The sequence below is a fragment of the Marmota monax genome, unplaced genomic scaffold (genome assembly GCF_021218885.2).
Source record: "Marmota monax isolate L192 unplaced genomic scaffold, Marmota_monax_Labrador192_F-V1.1 WCK01_AAM20220418_F8-fsc00167, whole genome shotgun sequence".
Taxonomy (NCBI): domain Eukaryota; kingdom Metazoa; phylum Chordata; class Mammalia; order Rodentia; family Sciuridae; genus Marmota; species Marmota monax.
In genome coordinates, this window is record NW_026694116.1 from 277,553 (window position 1) to 292,678 (window position 15,126).

At 44.2% G+C, this 15,126-nt stretch overlaps 1 protein-coding gene across 2 annotated transcripts in view; it reads right to left on the minus strand.

Annotated features, from left to right (window-relative positions):
* Cacna1b (calcium voltage-gated channel subunit alpha1 B) overlaps nucleotides 1–15,126 on the minus strand; it is a 185,102-nt gene that overhangs the window by 76,287 nt on the left and 93,689 nt on the right. The window contains exons 19-20 of one of the 2 annotated variants that reach the window (XM_058585864.1): nucleotides 13,866–14,678; nucleotides 12,753–12,970 (exon numbers count right to left, since the gene is read on the minus strand). In XM_058585864.1, coding sequence (XP_058441847.1) covers nucleotides 12,753–12,970; nucleotides 13,866–14,678 — 1,031 coding nt within the window. Of the gene's footprint in view, nucleotides 1–12,752; nucleotides 12,971–13,865; nucleotides 14,682–15,126 lie in introns of both variants that reach the window. The other variant, XM_058585863.1, reaches the window with a different exon arrangement.

A 15,126-nucleotide genomic window follows, 5' to 3' on the forward strand; every position in this document is an offset into this window, starting at 1 on the left:
AATATAGAATGTGAACTCTAACAGGTCCACAGAGAGAAAGACATTTCAATACACCTTTCTCAATTATTGATAAAGCCAATCAGGCAAAATATTAGTGAATACATGCAGTATTTAAGTAACACAATTAACAACTTGATTTAGTAGATACATATAAAAAGCCTAGGGATCCTAAAATTTGAAAAAAAAACATGTTCCTTTTAAGCATATATAAAACATTTACAAAAGATAACCATAAAGCCCAATCATAAGCAACTGCAAATAAATATCAAAGGAAAATACCACACAGGTCATGGTGACTAATCTCATGCAATTAAATTGGAAATTAAGGTAATAATCAGAAAAAAAGATTAATTAAAATTAAAATTCTACATTTGAAAATTGAGAAATAGACTTTAAAAACCCATGAGTCAAAAATGATATTCACAGATGGCACAACTGTGTGCACCTGAAAAACAAAAAGGATCTAAGAAAGATACTGCAGAGCCCCCGATCAACGTCAGCAGATCCAAACTGCTGGGTTTCCATGCAATAGGAGTGAATGATTTGAAAACGGAATTTTTCAAGTAATACCATTTGAAAAACAGCAAGCAAAGCAAAAAGACAAAATTTTCAAGATAAAAGAGACGCAAATACGAAGTCATAGAAGTGAGAAATAAACCTTACAATCTTCTGTGTGAATTACAAATGTCACAGAATTCATTTATCTCTTTTTTAAAAAAGAGTCCAATCAAAAGCCTGAAAGCAACACAGAGGGCTGCACATGCAGTCTCTCATCAGAGCAACCAATGGCACTGAGTTGCTCCGCGGGGACACCCTCATGCCTGATGGAGGACATGCTTCTAGAAGGACCAGCGGGAACGAGAAAGCAGGACAGGATGTGAAGAAGCCTAGCAAGGGTATGACTTCAATGAAGTCCTGCAAAGATAGGTGTAGGCTCCTGGGGGAGGGGTGGGCTCACAACTGAACCTCAAAGCTGTCCTGATGCAAAGCCGAAGGACTGGGCTCCCCCAGGACCGCCTGAAACCCATCAAACATACTCAAATCTATAATTTCCTAGTAATAATTTTAAATCTCTCATTAGTGATATTGGAGTTGATTCATTATTTTGAAAATTCACAAATAAAGGGACAGAATTAAGCATCTCTCTTGCTTGCTAGAAACACAAACTACAGACCAGGCGCACTGGTGCACGCCTATAATCCCAGCAGCTCGGGAGGTGGAGGCAAGAGGATTGCAAGTTCAAAGCCAGCCTCAGCAATTTAATGAGGCACTTGAAGCAACTCAGTGAGATCTCGTCTCTAATAAAATACAAAATAGGGCTAGGGATGTGGCTCAGTGGTCAAGTTCAATCCTAGTACCCCCCCCCCAAAAAAAGTGCATTCTACTGATATGTATAACTAATTAAAACAAATAAAAATTCAAAAAATAAGTAAATAAATACAAACTATATTTCAAGGTAACCCAATTTTGTGGAATAAGATCTTCCTTACAGAAAAGGTTAGAATAGTAAATGCAGGAAAAAACAATGGGATTATAAATTCCTCATTCTGTGGTCCTCCCCGAATTCGCTCATCTGATAACAATCACTTTCACTGGAATCACTAGGGAAAAGGCTGCAGGAGAATGTTAGGAGGTGCAGGGCTGGCAGGGCCTGCACCATGCAGCAGCCCCTGGAGCTCGCACAAGCACCAAACTGAACTCTTCCTAATCGAGTCTCCCGATGTATGGGGCTCAGATGGGGCAGTCCTGGCAATGTCTGGAGACAGCTTTTGTTCTCATGACGAGAGGTACTCTTGGCATCGTGGGTAGAGGCCAGGGACATTCCTGAAACTCTTGCACACAAGACAGTGGCTGACTACAAGATCTCACACCACCAAGGTCAGAAACAGGCTACAGTGAGGACAGAGGAGCAGGCTGGACATCTGCTGCCACCAACCAGACCCAGAGCAGGGGGCGAAGGGACAAACCACACAGCTCCCTCAACAAGTAAAGGGCATGAACGAAAAGAAGAGGGCAGACACTCAGATTAAGCTAAGTGAAATGAGTGAGCTTGTCTGGGTACTGATTATACCTGGTAAAACGTGAACTGGGAATGGGTGTTAGATGACATTAAGGAGTTGTCACAATGTTTTTGCTGCAATTATGCTAAATCCCTACTGGCATACTTACACTCCACGGGCTATACGAGAAAGCGAAGAGAAAGGAGGACGAAGACAGCAGAGGGGACAACTGCCAAGGTGCGTGACAGAGCAGCCACTTCACTCAACTTACTACAACACAAGGGCCTTCATTTAGGCAGCCACAGAGAGAATATAGAACCAGATAAAGGAACAACTTAGGCCACTGGATTCTCCACAGAACAAGAGAAGGTGGAGGACAATGGAATAGCCTGAATCTGATGAGAGAAAATAACTAACAAGCCAGAATTCCATACAAAAGAAAACCACTCTTCACCAGCAATGGCAGAACAAGGGTCATCCAGGCCAGCAGAGAGAGCTCACCACTTTGGAACTTCTCTAAAGGAAATCAGGAAACGAGCTCTGGGAACAGAAGTGGGAGGGACACAAATGATGATCTGACACACCAGGAGTGATGAAATACTGCAAAGAACAACAAAGCCAAGAGCAGGAGGAAGGGCATCAGACTCAGACCAGAGGAAAGGAAGCGCCAAGAGCAGAAATTAGCAAACAGAGCCAAGGCACAAGAAGGTCAAGACAAGGCCTGAGGCACTGGGAGACGGTCTAAACTGACCCACCTTTAGGTGAAGGAGGGAGGGCCGGCAAAAATGCAAACCCAGCTGAGTGCAGGAAGAACACAAGTTCTGGTCCCTATCCTCCAGTTTCTGCCCACATCCTCCCTAAGCTGTGCCATCAACAAGGAGGAAGAACACAGGCATCCACAGTCCACATCCACACCATACACCTGCACTTACGTGGGAGTGGGCACAAACACCTGAGGCCTGCAGAACCAGGGCGGCGTGGGAGGTAGGGAGCTGTGCAGCACCCTGGAAGAAAGGCCCTTCTCCAGCACAGGGCTCAGGCCCTGTGGGTCAGACCATGAAGGCTCTGGGAAGTGCCTGGGCTGGAGGTGGCCACTGGGCCCTACTTCTGTAGGAAAGGGGAGGAAAGGGGAGGCTCCATACGGCTCCGTGATGAACCCCAGTACTGAGTCAAGGACTGCAAGTCTGCACTACAGAGAAGAGAATCAGCAGAGCCCCAGAACCCAGACAGAGAAGGGACTTGACTTTCCCAACAGAGGAGGGTGCTCTTGGACTGGAGAGCCAGGAGCTGCCCAAGCCCCACCCCAACTCCACAGAATCACATGTAGCTGCTGGTCCAGGCAAACCTAGCACATTTTATCCTTATCTGAGAAAGAAACCCAACATCCATTTAAAAAGAAAGAAAAAAAAAAAAAACTTCAATAAGAGGAAAACAAAAACTAAGGGTTAAGCCTATTCACCTAATAAAAATACCCACAAAAAAACCCAACTGTAACACAGAAGCAACCCAACTTGCCCCCACACATCTCCTGCTGTACTTAACACAATTACAGAAGCACTGCCTGATAGCAAGGAACAAACACTCAGAATAAAGACAGATGGACCACTGGAGACATGAATGAGAGCTGACCAGACTCAGGAGAGAACTGCAGAAACGACAAGTCCATGTCAGAAGCCACAAGGAATCCAAGGGAGAACAGAAACGACTGGATATAGCAAGAGAAAAAGAAGACTACAGAGAAATGAGCTGAAAGGGAAAATGGGAAATAAAGACTGAGTTGTAAAAAGGTTAGAACAAAAATCATACAGAAAACCGGCAAAGTAGGTCTAATGTGTATAGCCAGAGTGTCCGATACACAAAACAAACCTATGTGACAGAACGAACAATTAAAACTTTAATCCCTGAAACTTAATAATATCAAATGATTTTGATAAAAGTGCCATAGCAATTCAAGGAAAAAGGAAAGTCTTTCAACTGTCAGTAATAAAGAAATTGAATGTCCATGAGGGTGGGGTGGGGGAAAGGGCTCATTCCTATTTCACACCATATGTAAAATTAACTAGAGGCTTCAGCTTGCAGACTGATAGAGTGAAGTGCTCCCCAGTTCATCCCACAAGCACAGCTACACACACAACCCTTGGACATACATACATACAAGGAAAATGTAGGAAGACTCCGAAAGGTAAGAGGAAGAAAGTGGACTGGCTAGGGAGCTTTGGGACCCAAGGAATGGCATGCAGTAGCGCTTCCTTTTCTGCCTCATATATCCTAGATGGTGCTAGAAAAGCCAACAACCCCTAAATGCCAACAGACACAATTTTTAAAAGCCCCAACAAAACCTAGTTTTCCCTAGTGAGAGAACAAGGAAGGAGGCAGCCTGGCAAGATCAGGCAATGATCACTGTGCCAATCCAGACTCCACAGAAACGCTGCAGCCCACCTCTGCACACACCAGCAGAGTTGGGGCAGAGCCTAGGCATGGGCCCTCACCCCCAGGATTCTTGCTGTGGGGTCAGAGAGGCACAGATGGGAGTAAAATCTCAACTGTCTGGGAACAAGAAACACAAGCCACACAAAGCCAGTAGGGATCACATGTGTGGCTCATTAGAGTGAGTCCTGTGGAAAGCCAGGACTAGTACTGACACCTAGAGCTAATGAGGCCAACTCCACTGTGTCGGTGGCAGCACATGTGGAACAGTAGCGAGGCCTCTTGCTCTCCAATCTGGCTGGAAGCCTACTGGGGAGCTAGAACTCCCACCCTAGCCCAGCAGTTATGAGGAGCCCCTCCAGCTGGGTGGTGAAGGAGACAACTTCCAACCTTCCCCTGGCAGAGTGATGTCATAGCAGACAGCCAAACAGAAGATTTAATAAGACTCAGGGGCTCATGACATAATACCCAAGTATTGAAGTTTCAATAAAAAATTGCTTATCACACCAAGAACCAGGAAATCAACGTGACTGAGAAAAGACAATCAATAGGCACCAAGATGATTCTGACATTAGAATTCTGACAGAGATGTTAGATACACCATCATAAAAATGGCCAACAGATAATTAAAAACACACTTGAAACAAATGAAAAGTATGAAGTCTCAGCAAAGAAATAGAAGATATAAAAGGTCAAATGAAAAGCATAATGACTGAAATTAAAAATTCAATAGATGGGCACAACTGCAGAATGGAAAGCACAGATGAAAGAATCTGTGAACTAGAAGATAAGAAAATAGAAATTACCCAATCTGAACAATACCAAGAAAACGGACTGAAAAAAAAAAATCAATAGAGCTCAGGAGACTTTGGGAGTATAATAAAAGATCTAACAATCATGTCATCAAAGTCCTTGAATGAAAAGAGAAAAGGGCAAAGCTAAAAAAAATACTCAAAGACATAATGGATGAAATATTTCTAAATCTGGCAAAAGACATTAACCTACAGATTCAAGAAGTTGAATAAATCCCCAAAAGGATAAACTTGAAGAAACCCATGCTACAACACATTATACTCAAACTTCTGAAACATAAAGACAAAAAAAAAAAAAATCTTGAAAGCAGCAAGAGAGAAACAACATCTTACCTATAGGAAGAAAACAATTCGAATGACAGTGGATTTCTCATCAGAAACCATGGAGGTCAGAAGGAAGAGGCACACGTTTTTTTCAAGTGCTGAAAAAAAAAGAACTGTCAACCCAGAATTCTATACCCAGTGAAAATACCCTTCAGGAATGAAGGACAATCAAGACATTCTCAGATGAAGGAAAACTAAAAGAATTTGTCCCAGGCAGGCCTACTCTTAAAGAATGGCTAAACAAGGTCCTTCAAACAGAAAATAATGAAAGTCGAAATATTGGAATTTCAGGAAGAAAGAAAGAATAATAGGAGAAAAACATGATTGAATACAACATGCTTTCTCTTCTTCTCTGGAGGTTTCAATAAAAAATCATGTTGACAGTTAAAGTAAAAATGACAACACATTGTGAAGTGATTCCAAATATTTAAGACTATTATATTATAAACAGGGAAGGGGGAGTGTCAAGAGAGGTAATGTTTCATACTTCATTGAAACTGGTAAAATCATGATAGCAATAAACTGGGGTAAGTTATCTAAACATAATGTGATCCCTGAAGCAACCACTAAAAATCTCTATCAGAGATACACTCAAAACTACCATAGATAAGTCAAACATAATTCTAAAACATGTTCAAGTGACCCCCAAAAGGCAGAAAAAGGAAACCAGAAAAATGAAAAAAAGAGAAAACAAACAAAAAATAGAATGTATCAATAATTACATTAAATGTGAATGCTTTAAAAAGACCAGATTAAAAAGCTGACATAGTGGATCAACAACATGATACAACTATATGCTCTCTACAAGAAACTCACTTCAAGTAGAACTAAATAACCAGGCTGAAAAAAAGGTGAAAAGGTTACCATGCGAATATTAATCAAAAGAAAGCAAGAGTAGACATATTAATATAAGATACGCTTCAGATCAAAGAAAATCACAGGCACAGGGAAGGACATTTCACAATGAAAAAAAAAGGGCCACTCCACCAAGAAGATAAAGAGATCCTACGTATGTGTACCTAATGACAGAGCCACAGATATGTAAGCAACAACTACCAGTCTGAAAGTAGAAACAGACAAGTTCACATCTGTAGTTGGAAACTTGAACATCCTTTGTTCAACAACTGATAGGTCTAGATAGACAGAAAATAGCATGCTTACAGAAAAACTCAATAATACCAACCAACAAGCTCAAACTGGCACTTGCAAAACATTACACCCAAAACCTGGAAAATACATGTTCTTGTTCAATGCCCACAGATTCTACACCAAGATGCGCCACATCCTGAGCCATCCAACAAACTTAAACAACTTAAAAGAACTGTAATGATATTGATGGAGTATGGTTGCTGATCATAAAGTAATCAAACCAGAAGTCAATAACAAAAAGCAGGAAAATCTCCAAACACTGAGAACCTAAACCACACACTTCTACTCATGAATTACATGAGCCAAAGAGGAAGGCTCAAGGGAAACTTTTAAAATAAAACTAAACACAAATTAAAGCATATCACATGAAAACCCATGGCACACAGTAGAAGCATGCTGAGAAGGAAATGTATGGCACTAAGTGTTCACATTAGAAAAGAGGAAAAGACTCAAATCAATGATCTAAGCTCTTACCCTCAAGAAGCAAAAAAAAAAAAAAAAAAGGAGTAAAATAAGCACAAAGCAAATGTAAAGACAAAAAACAATAGAGTAGAAATCAAATGAAATTGAAAACATAAAATCAATAGAGAAAATCAATGAAATAAGAATTTGGTTCTTTGAAAAGATCAGTAAGATAAACAAACTTCTAGTAAGACTAACAAAGAGAAAAGGGAAGATAACAAATTACCCATGGCAAAATGAGACAGGGGCTATCACTACAGACCATGCCAACATCAAAGTGGTTACAGGATCCCAGCAGCTTAGAGGTTGAGGCAGGAGAACTGCAAGTTCAAGGACAGCCTCAGCAACTTAGTGAGGCCCTGTCTCAAAATAAAAAACAAAAAGGGGCGCTGGGGTTGTGGCTCAGCGGTAGAGCACTCACCTCACATGTGCGAGACGCTGAGATCAATCCTCAGCACCACAGAAGAATAAATAATTTTTGAAATAAAGGTATTGTTTCCAACTACAAGTAAAAAATAAATATTTTTAAAAAGGGGGTGGGGCGTGCTGGGGATGTGACCCAGTGGTTGAGCATCCCTGCATTGAATCCCTGGTACAAAAAAAAAAAAAAATTATGCGGAGATATGACAACTATGTACACATAAATCTGAAAACCTAAATGAAATATGCCACTTCCTCAAAAGGCTCAAACACCTGCAACTTACCCAAGAAGAAGGCAATCCCCAGCCCTACAACTGTTAAGGAAGCCAATTTTTTAATTTAAAATTTTCAAAAAAAAAAAAAATGTTTCTTTCTTTGACCAATTTGACCAAAAATTTAAAAGAGAATTAACACCAGTTTGACACAATCTGTTGTGGAAAATAGAAGAGGGGACAATTCCATTAAATTAAATATTTTATGGATCCAGTATTACTGTGATATCCAAATCAGACAAGTAAAAAAAAAAAGTACAAAATAGAAAATTACAGACCAATATCCCTCATGGATTTAGAGGCAAAACTCCTTAACAAAGTGTTAGCAACTAGAATTGAGAAATATGCAAAAAATAATTATACTCAAAACCAGCAGGATGTATAACAGGGATCAAGGCCAGTTGAATATTTGAAAAGAAATCAATATAACCATATTAATAGAAGAAAACATATAAATCATATCAATTGTTGCAGAAAATCATTTGACAAAATTCAACAACCACTCATGATAAAAACTCTTGGAGGGGCTGGGGATATGGCTCAAGCAGTGGCGCACTCGCCTGGCATGTGCGGGGCGCTGGGTTCGATCCTCAGCACCACATAAAAATAAAATAAAGATGTTGTGTCTGCCGAAAAGTGAAAAATAAATATTAAAAAATTCTCTCTCTCTCTCTCTCTCTCTCTCTCTCTCTCTCTCTCTCTCTCTCTCTGTCTCTTTTAAAAAAAAACTCTTGGAAAAAGACGAATGGAGGGGAACTTCCTCAGTGTAATAAAGAACATCTACAAAACCAAAAAACTTGGGCTGGGGATGTGGCTCAAGCGGTAGCGCGCTCGCCTGGCATGCGTGTGGCCCAGGTTCGATCCTCAGCACCACATACAAACAAAGATGTTGTGTCAGCCAAAAAAACTAAAAAATAAATAAATATCAAAATTCTCTCTCTCTCTCTCTAAAAAAAACCAAAAAACTTATAGCTAACATCATGCTAAAATGGTGGGGAATGAATGATAAATGCCCTCCTCCCCAGACAAGGTGGGAACAAAGGAAGGTGTCAGTTCTCTCCACAGCACTGGGCCCAGGGCCAGGAAGTGCACACCTGCAGGTGGCCTCGCAGGGAAACCACCAGTCCAGGCTTGGGAAGCCATGATATCTGAACTCATCTCAAAATTTTATTAAAATGAAGATTCCAAATGTCAGAATCTATAGAAACAATAACATTAGTAATCAGAGGAAAATTCATTCCCTTAAATAATCACAGAGCAAAAATTAAAGAACAGCATGCAACTCAAGAAGTCAGAAAAGGAGCCATACGATGGGGCAAGAGGAAGGAGCAGAGAAGTAATGAAGACCAAGCAGAAAGCAAAGGCTCCAGGAACCAACGCACAGAGTCACAGTGAGTTAGAGCCCTGGGTTTATGAAGTCTGAGATAGACCAGTCAAGGAAAAGGGGGAAAACACATAGGATTTAACAAATGAAAGCGGGGGAAAACTCTGAGCCAGAGAGAAACTGAAGGGGAAAAAATGTAGCCCCACCTTGGCTTAAGTTTAAGAAAATAAATTAGAAAACCTAGATCAACTGGATCATTTCTAAGGAAAATATAATTTACCAAATTCACCTCGGGAAACTACAATGTTTAAACAGAACAATATCCACACAGAAACAAAGAAATTATCAAATAGAGAAATTATCCTTCAAAAACAGACCAGACAAAGACAGTTTCACAAGAATTCTACCAAATATTTAAAGACCAAGTAGTTCTAGTGTCACCTAAACTGTCCGTGTTTGTGTTGTGGATGTGCGTGTGTGTGTGTGTGTGTGTGTGTGCGCGCGCGCAGCTGTGTCTTTAATCTCTTTGGAGTTCCTGAGGGAAAAGAGGTGCACATTCTCAAAACTCAACACAATGTTTAACAAAGTAACATGGGGGAAACTCTTGGGAAAGACTCCAAATTCAGCTGCCACATTATCAGAATCATGTTTGTATGTTTTTTAAAAGTTTCAATAAAGGAGGTATCCAAAGCAATTGCTTATTCACAGCTTTCTTGACCAGCAATCTGGAAAAGAAAAAAAAAAGTTAAGTATTTTCTGTCCTAATATGATAGTTTGTAACTTTTCAGCGTTCAACTGTGCTTTAGTTCTTAGGAAATGGGGGTATTGAGTTACATGTAATACACTGTAATTTTTGCCATTTATAATAATGGGAAAGGGTTCAGGTACACTCCACAGTAGAGCTTTTACCTAGCAGGCACGAGACCCTGTGTTTGACCCAACACCAAAAAAATAAAATAAAATAAGATAAAAATAAATCAATCAAATAATGAAAAATGGGACTCCCATCCAGAACACTGGGTTTTCAAGAATGCAGCAGTGAAGGTAAACAAGCAATAACTATATGGCACCAATATACAAACGTTGTGATGTTTAAGTGTACCAAAGAAAGCTGCAAACACACCTCACCTCAAAGCATCAGTCCACAAATCTTCCATAAAATATTAAAAGAATTTAACCACACATTAAAAAATAAGCAAAATAACCAGGTCAGTTTTAAGGTTGCAAATGTAGTACCACATCAGGTAATTCATTGCCACGTGTCTTCATATTTATGGGGAAATTATGAACTCTATAGATGCTGAAAAGACCCTCAACCAAATTTGACATCTTTGCTAGATAAGAACATCAGTGAAATAGGAATCGAATTTCCTGCTGAATTGAATTGATGGGTACTTAAATGTGATCTCACAACATACTCCCCTGAGGCCCCAAACCAAAATCATTAGCTTAGTATAGGCAAAAACAAGGTAAAGGTACTCTGGAACTCCACTGTTACCTTCAGAGTATTAGCCAGCACAATCAGACAAACAAGGGAGCCTGACTCAGTAAGAAAGAGCACCAATAATATTCACAGAAGTTCTGAAAATATTCTTAGAAAACAACAGAGAATCAACACTGAAACCAATAAACAATTTGAGGACTCAAAGTAGCAGGAAACATAATTAACATGAAAACCAAATGCTAGATTTCTGCTCCTAGCAGAAGGTAATAACAGGAATCAGATTGACCCCAATTTCCAATAGTAGCAATAAAAACAGCAGACATTCAGAGAATGGAAAGCCAAACCAAAGATTGGGAGAAAACGCTTATAACACCCATATCCAATAAAAGACTTATATCCAAAATACACAAAGAACTCCTAGCTCTCAACAACCATAAAATAAGCAACCAACTAAAAATTGGGCAAAAAACCTGAGTAGATCCTCACCAAAGAAGATACAGAGAACAAATAAGCACATTAGAAGATGTTCTATATCCCAAGCCTCAGGGAGCTGCAAGTTACAAGGAGACACCACTGCACACCTATCAGAACGGCTGAAACCCCAGCACTGACAATACCACCCTGGGGAGGGTGTAGAGCAGTGGGACCTCTCCCTCATCACCAGAGAGGATACAAGACAGAGCAGTCATTTTGGAGAAGAGTTTGGCATCTTCTACAAAACAGTCTCACCACACATCACACTCTTAGATATTTACCTAAAAGAAGTGAAAAATTAAACCTACACAAAATCTAAAGATGAGTGCTTATAGTAAGTAGTTTTATTCATAACTTGCAGAAATGGAAACCACCATGATGTCCTTCAACAGGTGAATGGATAAACAAACTGTGGTACATCTAGACAATGGAATATTAATTCAGTGCTAAAAAGAAACAAGCTAGCAAGTCACAAAATGACATGGAGGAGCCTGAAGTGCATAAAGCTAAGTGAAAGAAACCAGTCTAAAAAGACTGAACACTATATGATTCCAACATTAAGACATTCTGGAAAAGGTAAAAAAAAAACTACAGCAACAGTAAAAAGATCAATGGTTGCCAACAGGCATGGAGGGTTGGGAGGGATTCACATCTAGACTCTGTGGAGAGGTAGGGACCCTGGGTTCATCCTCAAGCTAATCCAGAGAGAATCAGGTGAGGGGAGTGAGAAGACAATGACTTGTTTGTGCCCATAGGAAGTAGAACAAGTAGAACAAGAGATCTGCTTTCTTCAAGAAGGCCAAGAGGAAGAAAATGCTAAGCAAGTAGAGCTCACCACTTTCCACTGTTATACTGGGTTGGCACACTGGCTGGTTGAGAGAGCCTAAGAAAGAATAGTTGCAGACATCTGTCTGTGGCTGTACCTGCAAACGTGGGCATGCGTGGAGACACCTGAGTTTACGCGGTGCATTCGGGGGCTGAACACTTCACTGCCCTTCCAGGCCTTCTCCCTTGTCCCCTGGGGATGTCTCCTCTGTACTAGAGAAAGGAAGTCTCCTCCTTGTTCTCACTGAATGCCCATGCCTTGTCCCTACTGGGTGAGAGCCTGTCTGCCACCTGCAGGCCTTTGCCTGGAGGACTGGCTGGTCCACCCATACCCTCAATGCCTGTTCACTCAGGGTCTTGTGCTAGGGAGTACGGAGGGCAGCTCAGGCAAAGGCCTGGGGAGCCTCAGAGAAGGTAGTAGGGGAACATGAGCAGGTAAGAGACAGCCACTAAGACTTCCTCCTCACCCACCAGTTCTTGGTCCCCATCCAGGATGTGGCCACAGCCCTGAGCAGCTTTTATGCAACTGGAAAGGGCAGTTTGTGGTCTGTCTGACAAGGAAAGCTCCCTCCTGCTGTGTTCGCAGCACTCTTACACAGGCGTCAGCTGGCAATTCACAAATATTTTTGGAAGAGAGGAAAATGAAGGGTAACTTTCAGTTGCCTTTGGAGCACTAGAAAGAAGGGAGATATCAAGGGACAGAGGCTGACAGCAGTTCACAGAGGCCAGCCAAGTCTCCAGCAGCTGCCATGGAGCAGGAGGGAAATGGGTGACTGGACCTGTACAGTGTGCCTGCCACTGGTACACGGAGATACTCACTGGGAGCAACTGTGGTCTCCCCGGGAGGGCCTGCCAGTGTCACTGGGACATGTAAGGTGCTGCTCGGGTCTGAGGATTCGATGCCCATCCGAGTGACATTTCTCTGATTGTCTGCATCTTCTGGCTGTTCCTCCACCTTCTGGAGACAGGTGCTGGGTAGCACGTGCACAGGGGCTATGCCCATCACCCCACTGGCCTCCAGGCCACAGTGAGGCTCCCTGCAACCAAAAATGCACAGCAGAGTCTGATGCAGCCCCAAACTCCTATTTCTGCAAACCCCAGCTTCTTATACCTCTACCCAGGCCAGGTAAATCTCGGACAACCTCCTGTGCTCCTCTGGTGTTCTGTAGGGATTCTATCACCCTATACAATTCTGTCTTTAGGTACAGGGCTGACTCATCCGTCTGTCCCAGGCACAGAACCCTGGCACTACTGGCCTCACATTATGTATGTGGAACACAACTGTTGGAAGAACAAATTAGTCTGGAGAGGGACACTTCCCTGAGCCACCCACCCAGGGGCCATCCAAGTGCTCCCCCCAGGCAAAGACCCAGCACAGAGTTTTGTACTTGATGACAGTAGTTCTGTGGGGCTGGTCCTGGGCCCTGGACTCCAGCCGTTTGTCCTGGTTGGTTTGTGGCCAATCCATAAGTACAGAGGCCTCAGCCTCCAGGCTCCTGCCCCAGGCCTCTTGCAGAGTCACAGCTAAGGAGCAGGTGGGCAGCCTGCTTGTCAGGGGCACTCAGCCTGGCCCCCTGGTGTACTGCCCTGCCCATCAATCTCCTAACCCTCACTGGCCTCTCCTTCCTCCATGATCCAATCTTCTCTTTTCTCCCAAGGCCACTCTGTTCTTCCTAGGTCAAGGTGTCCCAAATGTCTGGTGCCCCCTAAGCCCGACGGCCGATGTGGCACCAAGATGCCCTGCCAAGCCGTTCTCAGAGGGAATTGGGCAGGTGGAGCACGGGCAACCTGGTCCAAGTCACCCTCTGCTATCAGCCAGGACATTGGGGCCCAGCATCACCCTGGGCCAACCCCACCCCCACCACAGAGGGAAATAGGGGCCCTGGTCCCAGGACTATAAGGTCACCAGGCCCACTGCTTGTGCTTACGCACTTGGGCTGGTGGTTCCGTATCTCCTTGTCCGCCTCCACCATCTCGCCCTCCTTCTCTGCAGCCTCCTTCTCTGCGGCCTCCTTTTCAGTGGGCTCGCGAACAGACAGCACCTTGTGCCGCACCCGGTGCCGTCGCATAGGCTCCTCACCACTCTCTGCCTCCCTGGAACCGGCCCGGGGGCCCCGGTGCCGCAAGCGCCTCTCGCTCTTGGCAGTAGGTGCAACGCCTTCCTTGCCCTGGTCTGGACCGTGCCGGTGAGCACGGTGGCGCCGGGGCTCGCGCTCAGCAGCCTCCTCCGGGGAGCCCCGCCGGTGATGCCTTCGTCCGCCCTCAGGGCCAGGGCCCCTGCTGCGCTCGCTCCGGGACTCCAGCGCACCTGCCGCGTCCTTGCTGCGACTGCGGTGTGGACGTGCCCGCTCCTCCCGTGCTCCAGGTTCCACACTCTCCGCCTTCACAGCATCAGCCCTGTCCTGTTCGCCCACTGCGGGGACCACAGCCGGAACTTTGTCCCTGTCACGATGTCGGTGGTGCCGTCGTGGTGGGTCTACACCCTCGGTGACCTCCGTGCCCTCGGGTCGGGCTTTGCCCCCCATGGGACCCCGTGGGCCATCCCGCCCTGGTGGTTCCACCACCAGAGGCCGGTCCAAGTGCGTCTTCATGTCTGGTCTTAGGTGGCGCGTGGTTGCGTAGCGCATCCGCTCCTCCGGGTCCATCTCACTGCACAGCGCCTCACAGCTGGCCCGCAGGTTCTGCAGCCGAAGCTGGCTGGCCCGCTGCTCCCACACCGAGCGAGCCTTGGCCGAGCTCTGCTGCCTGCTGTGGGGAGACTGGCAGTGAGTGTTGGCCCGCCCAGCCCCTTCTCTCTGTCTCTCAGGGAAGCCACGGATGAACACACAGCAATGGAGGGATGAAAGAGTGGTTGCAGGGAGGAGAGGAAGGAAGGAGAGGCGGCAGAAGCCCCCAAGACCACTGGCAGGATGTAGAACAAGAGGGGAACATCCAAGGGACCCAAATTCAGCTCCACTTCCCCTGGTGTCCCTTGGAACCCATAGACCATATTAGGCTATATGCGTGGGGGGGGGGGGGTGCTCAAGGCCACTCTGGAGCGGATAGATGGTGGCCACGAATCCTGGGGTACACGGCAGTGGGAATGTGAGGCACCTCTAAGAGGTAGCACGGGCTTCCAGGGCAAGTCAGCTGCTGGCCAGGTGGGTGGGAGAAGGGAGGAGCACTGTCCTAATGGGGATGCAGATGCAAAGGC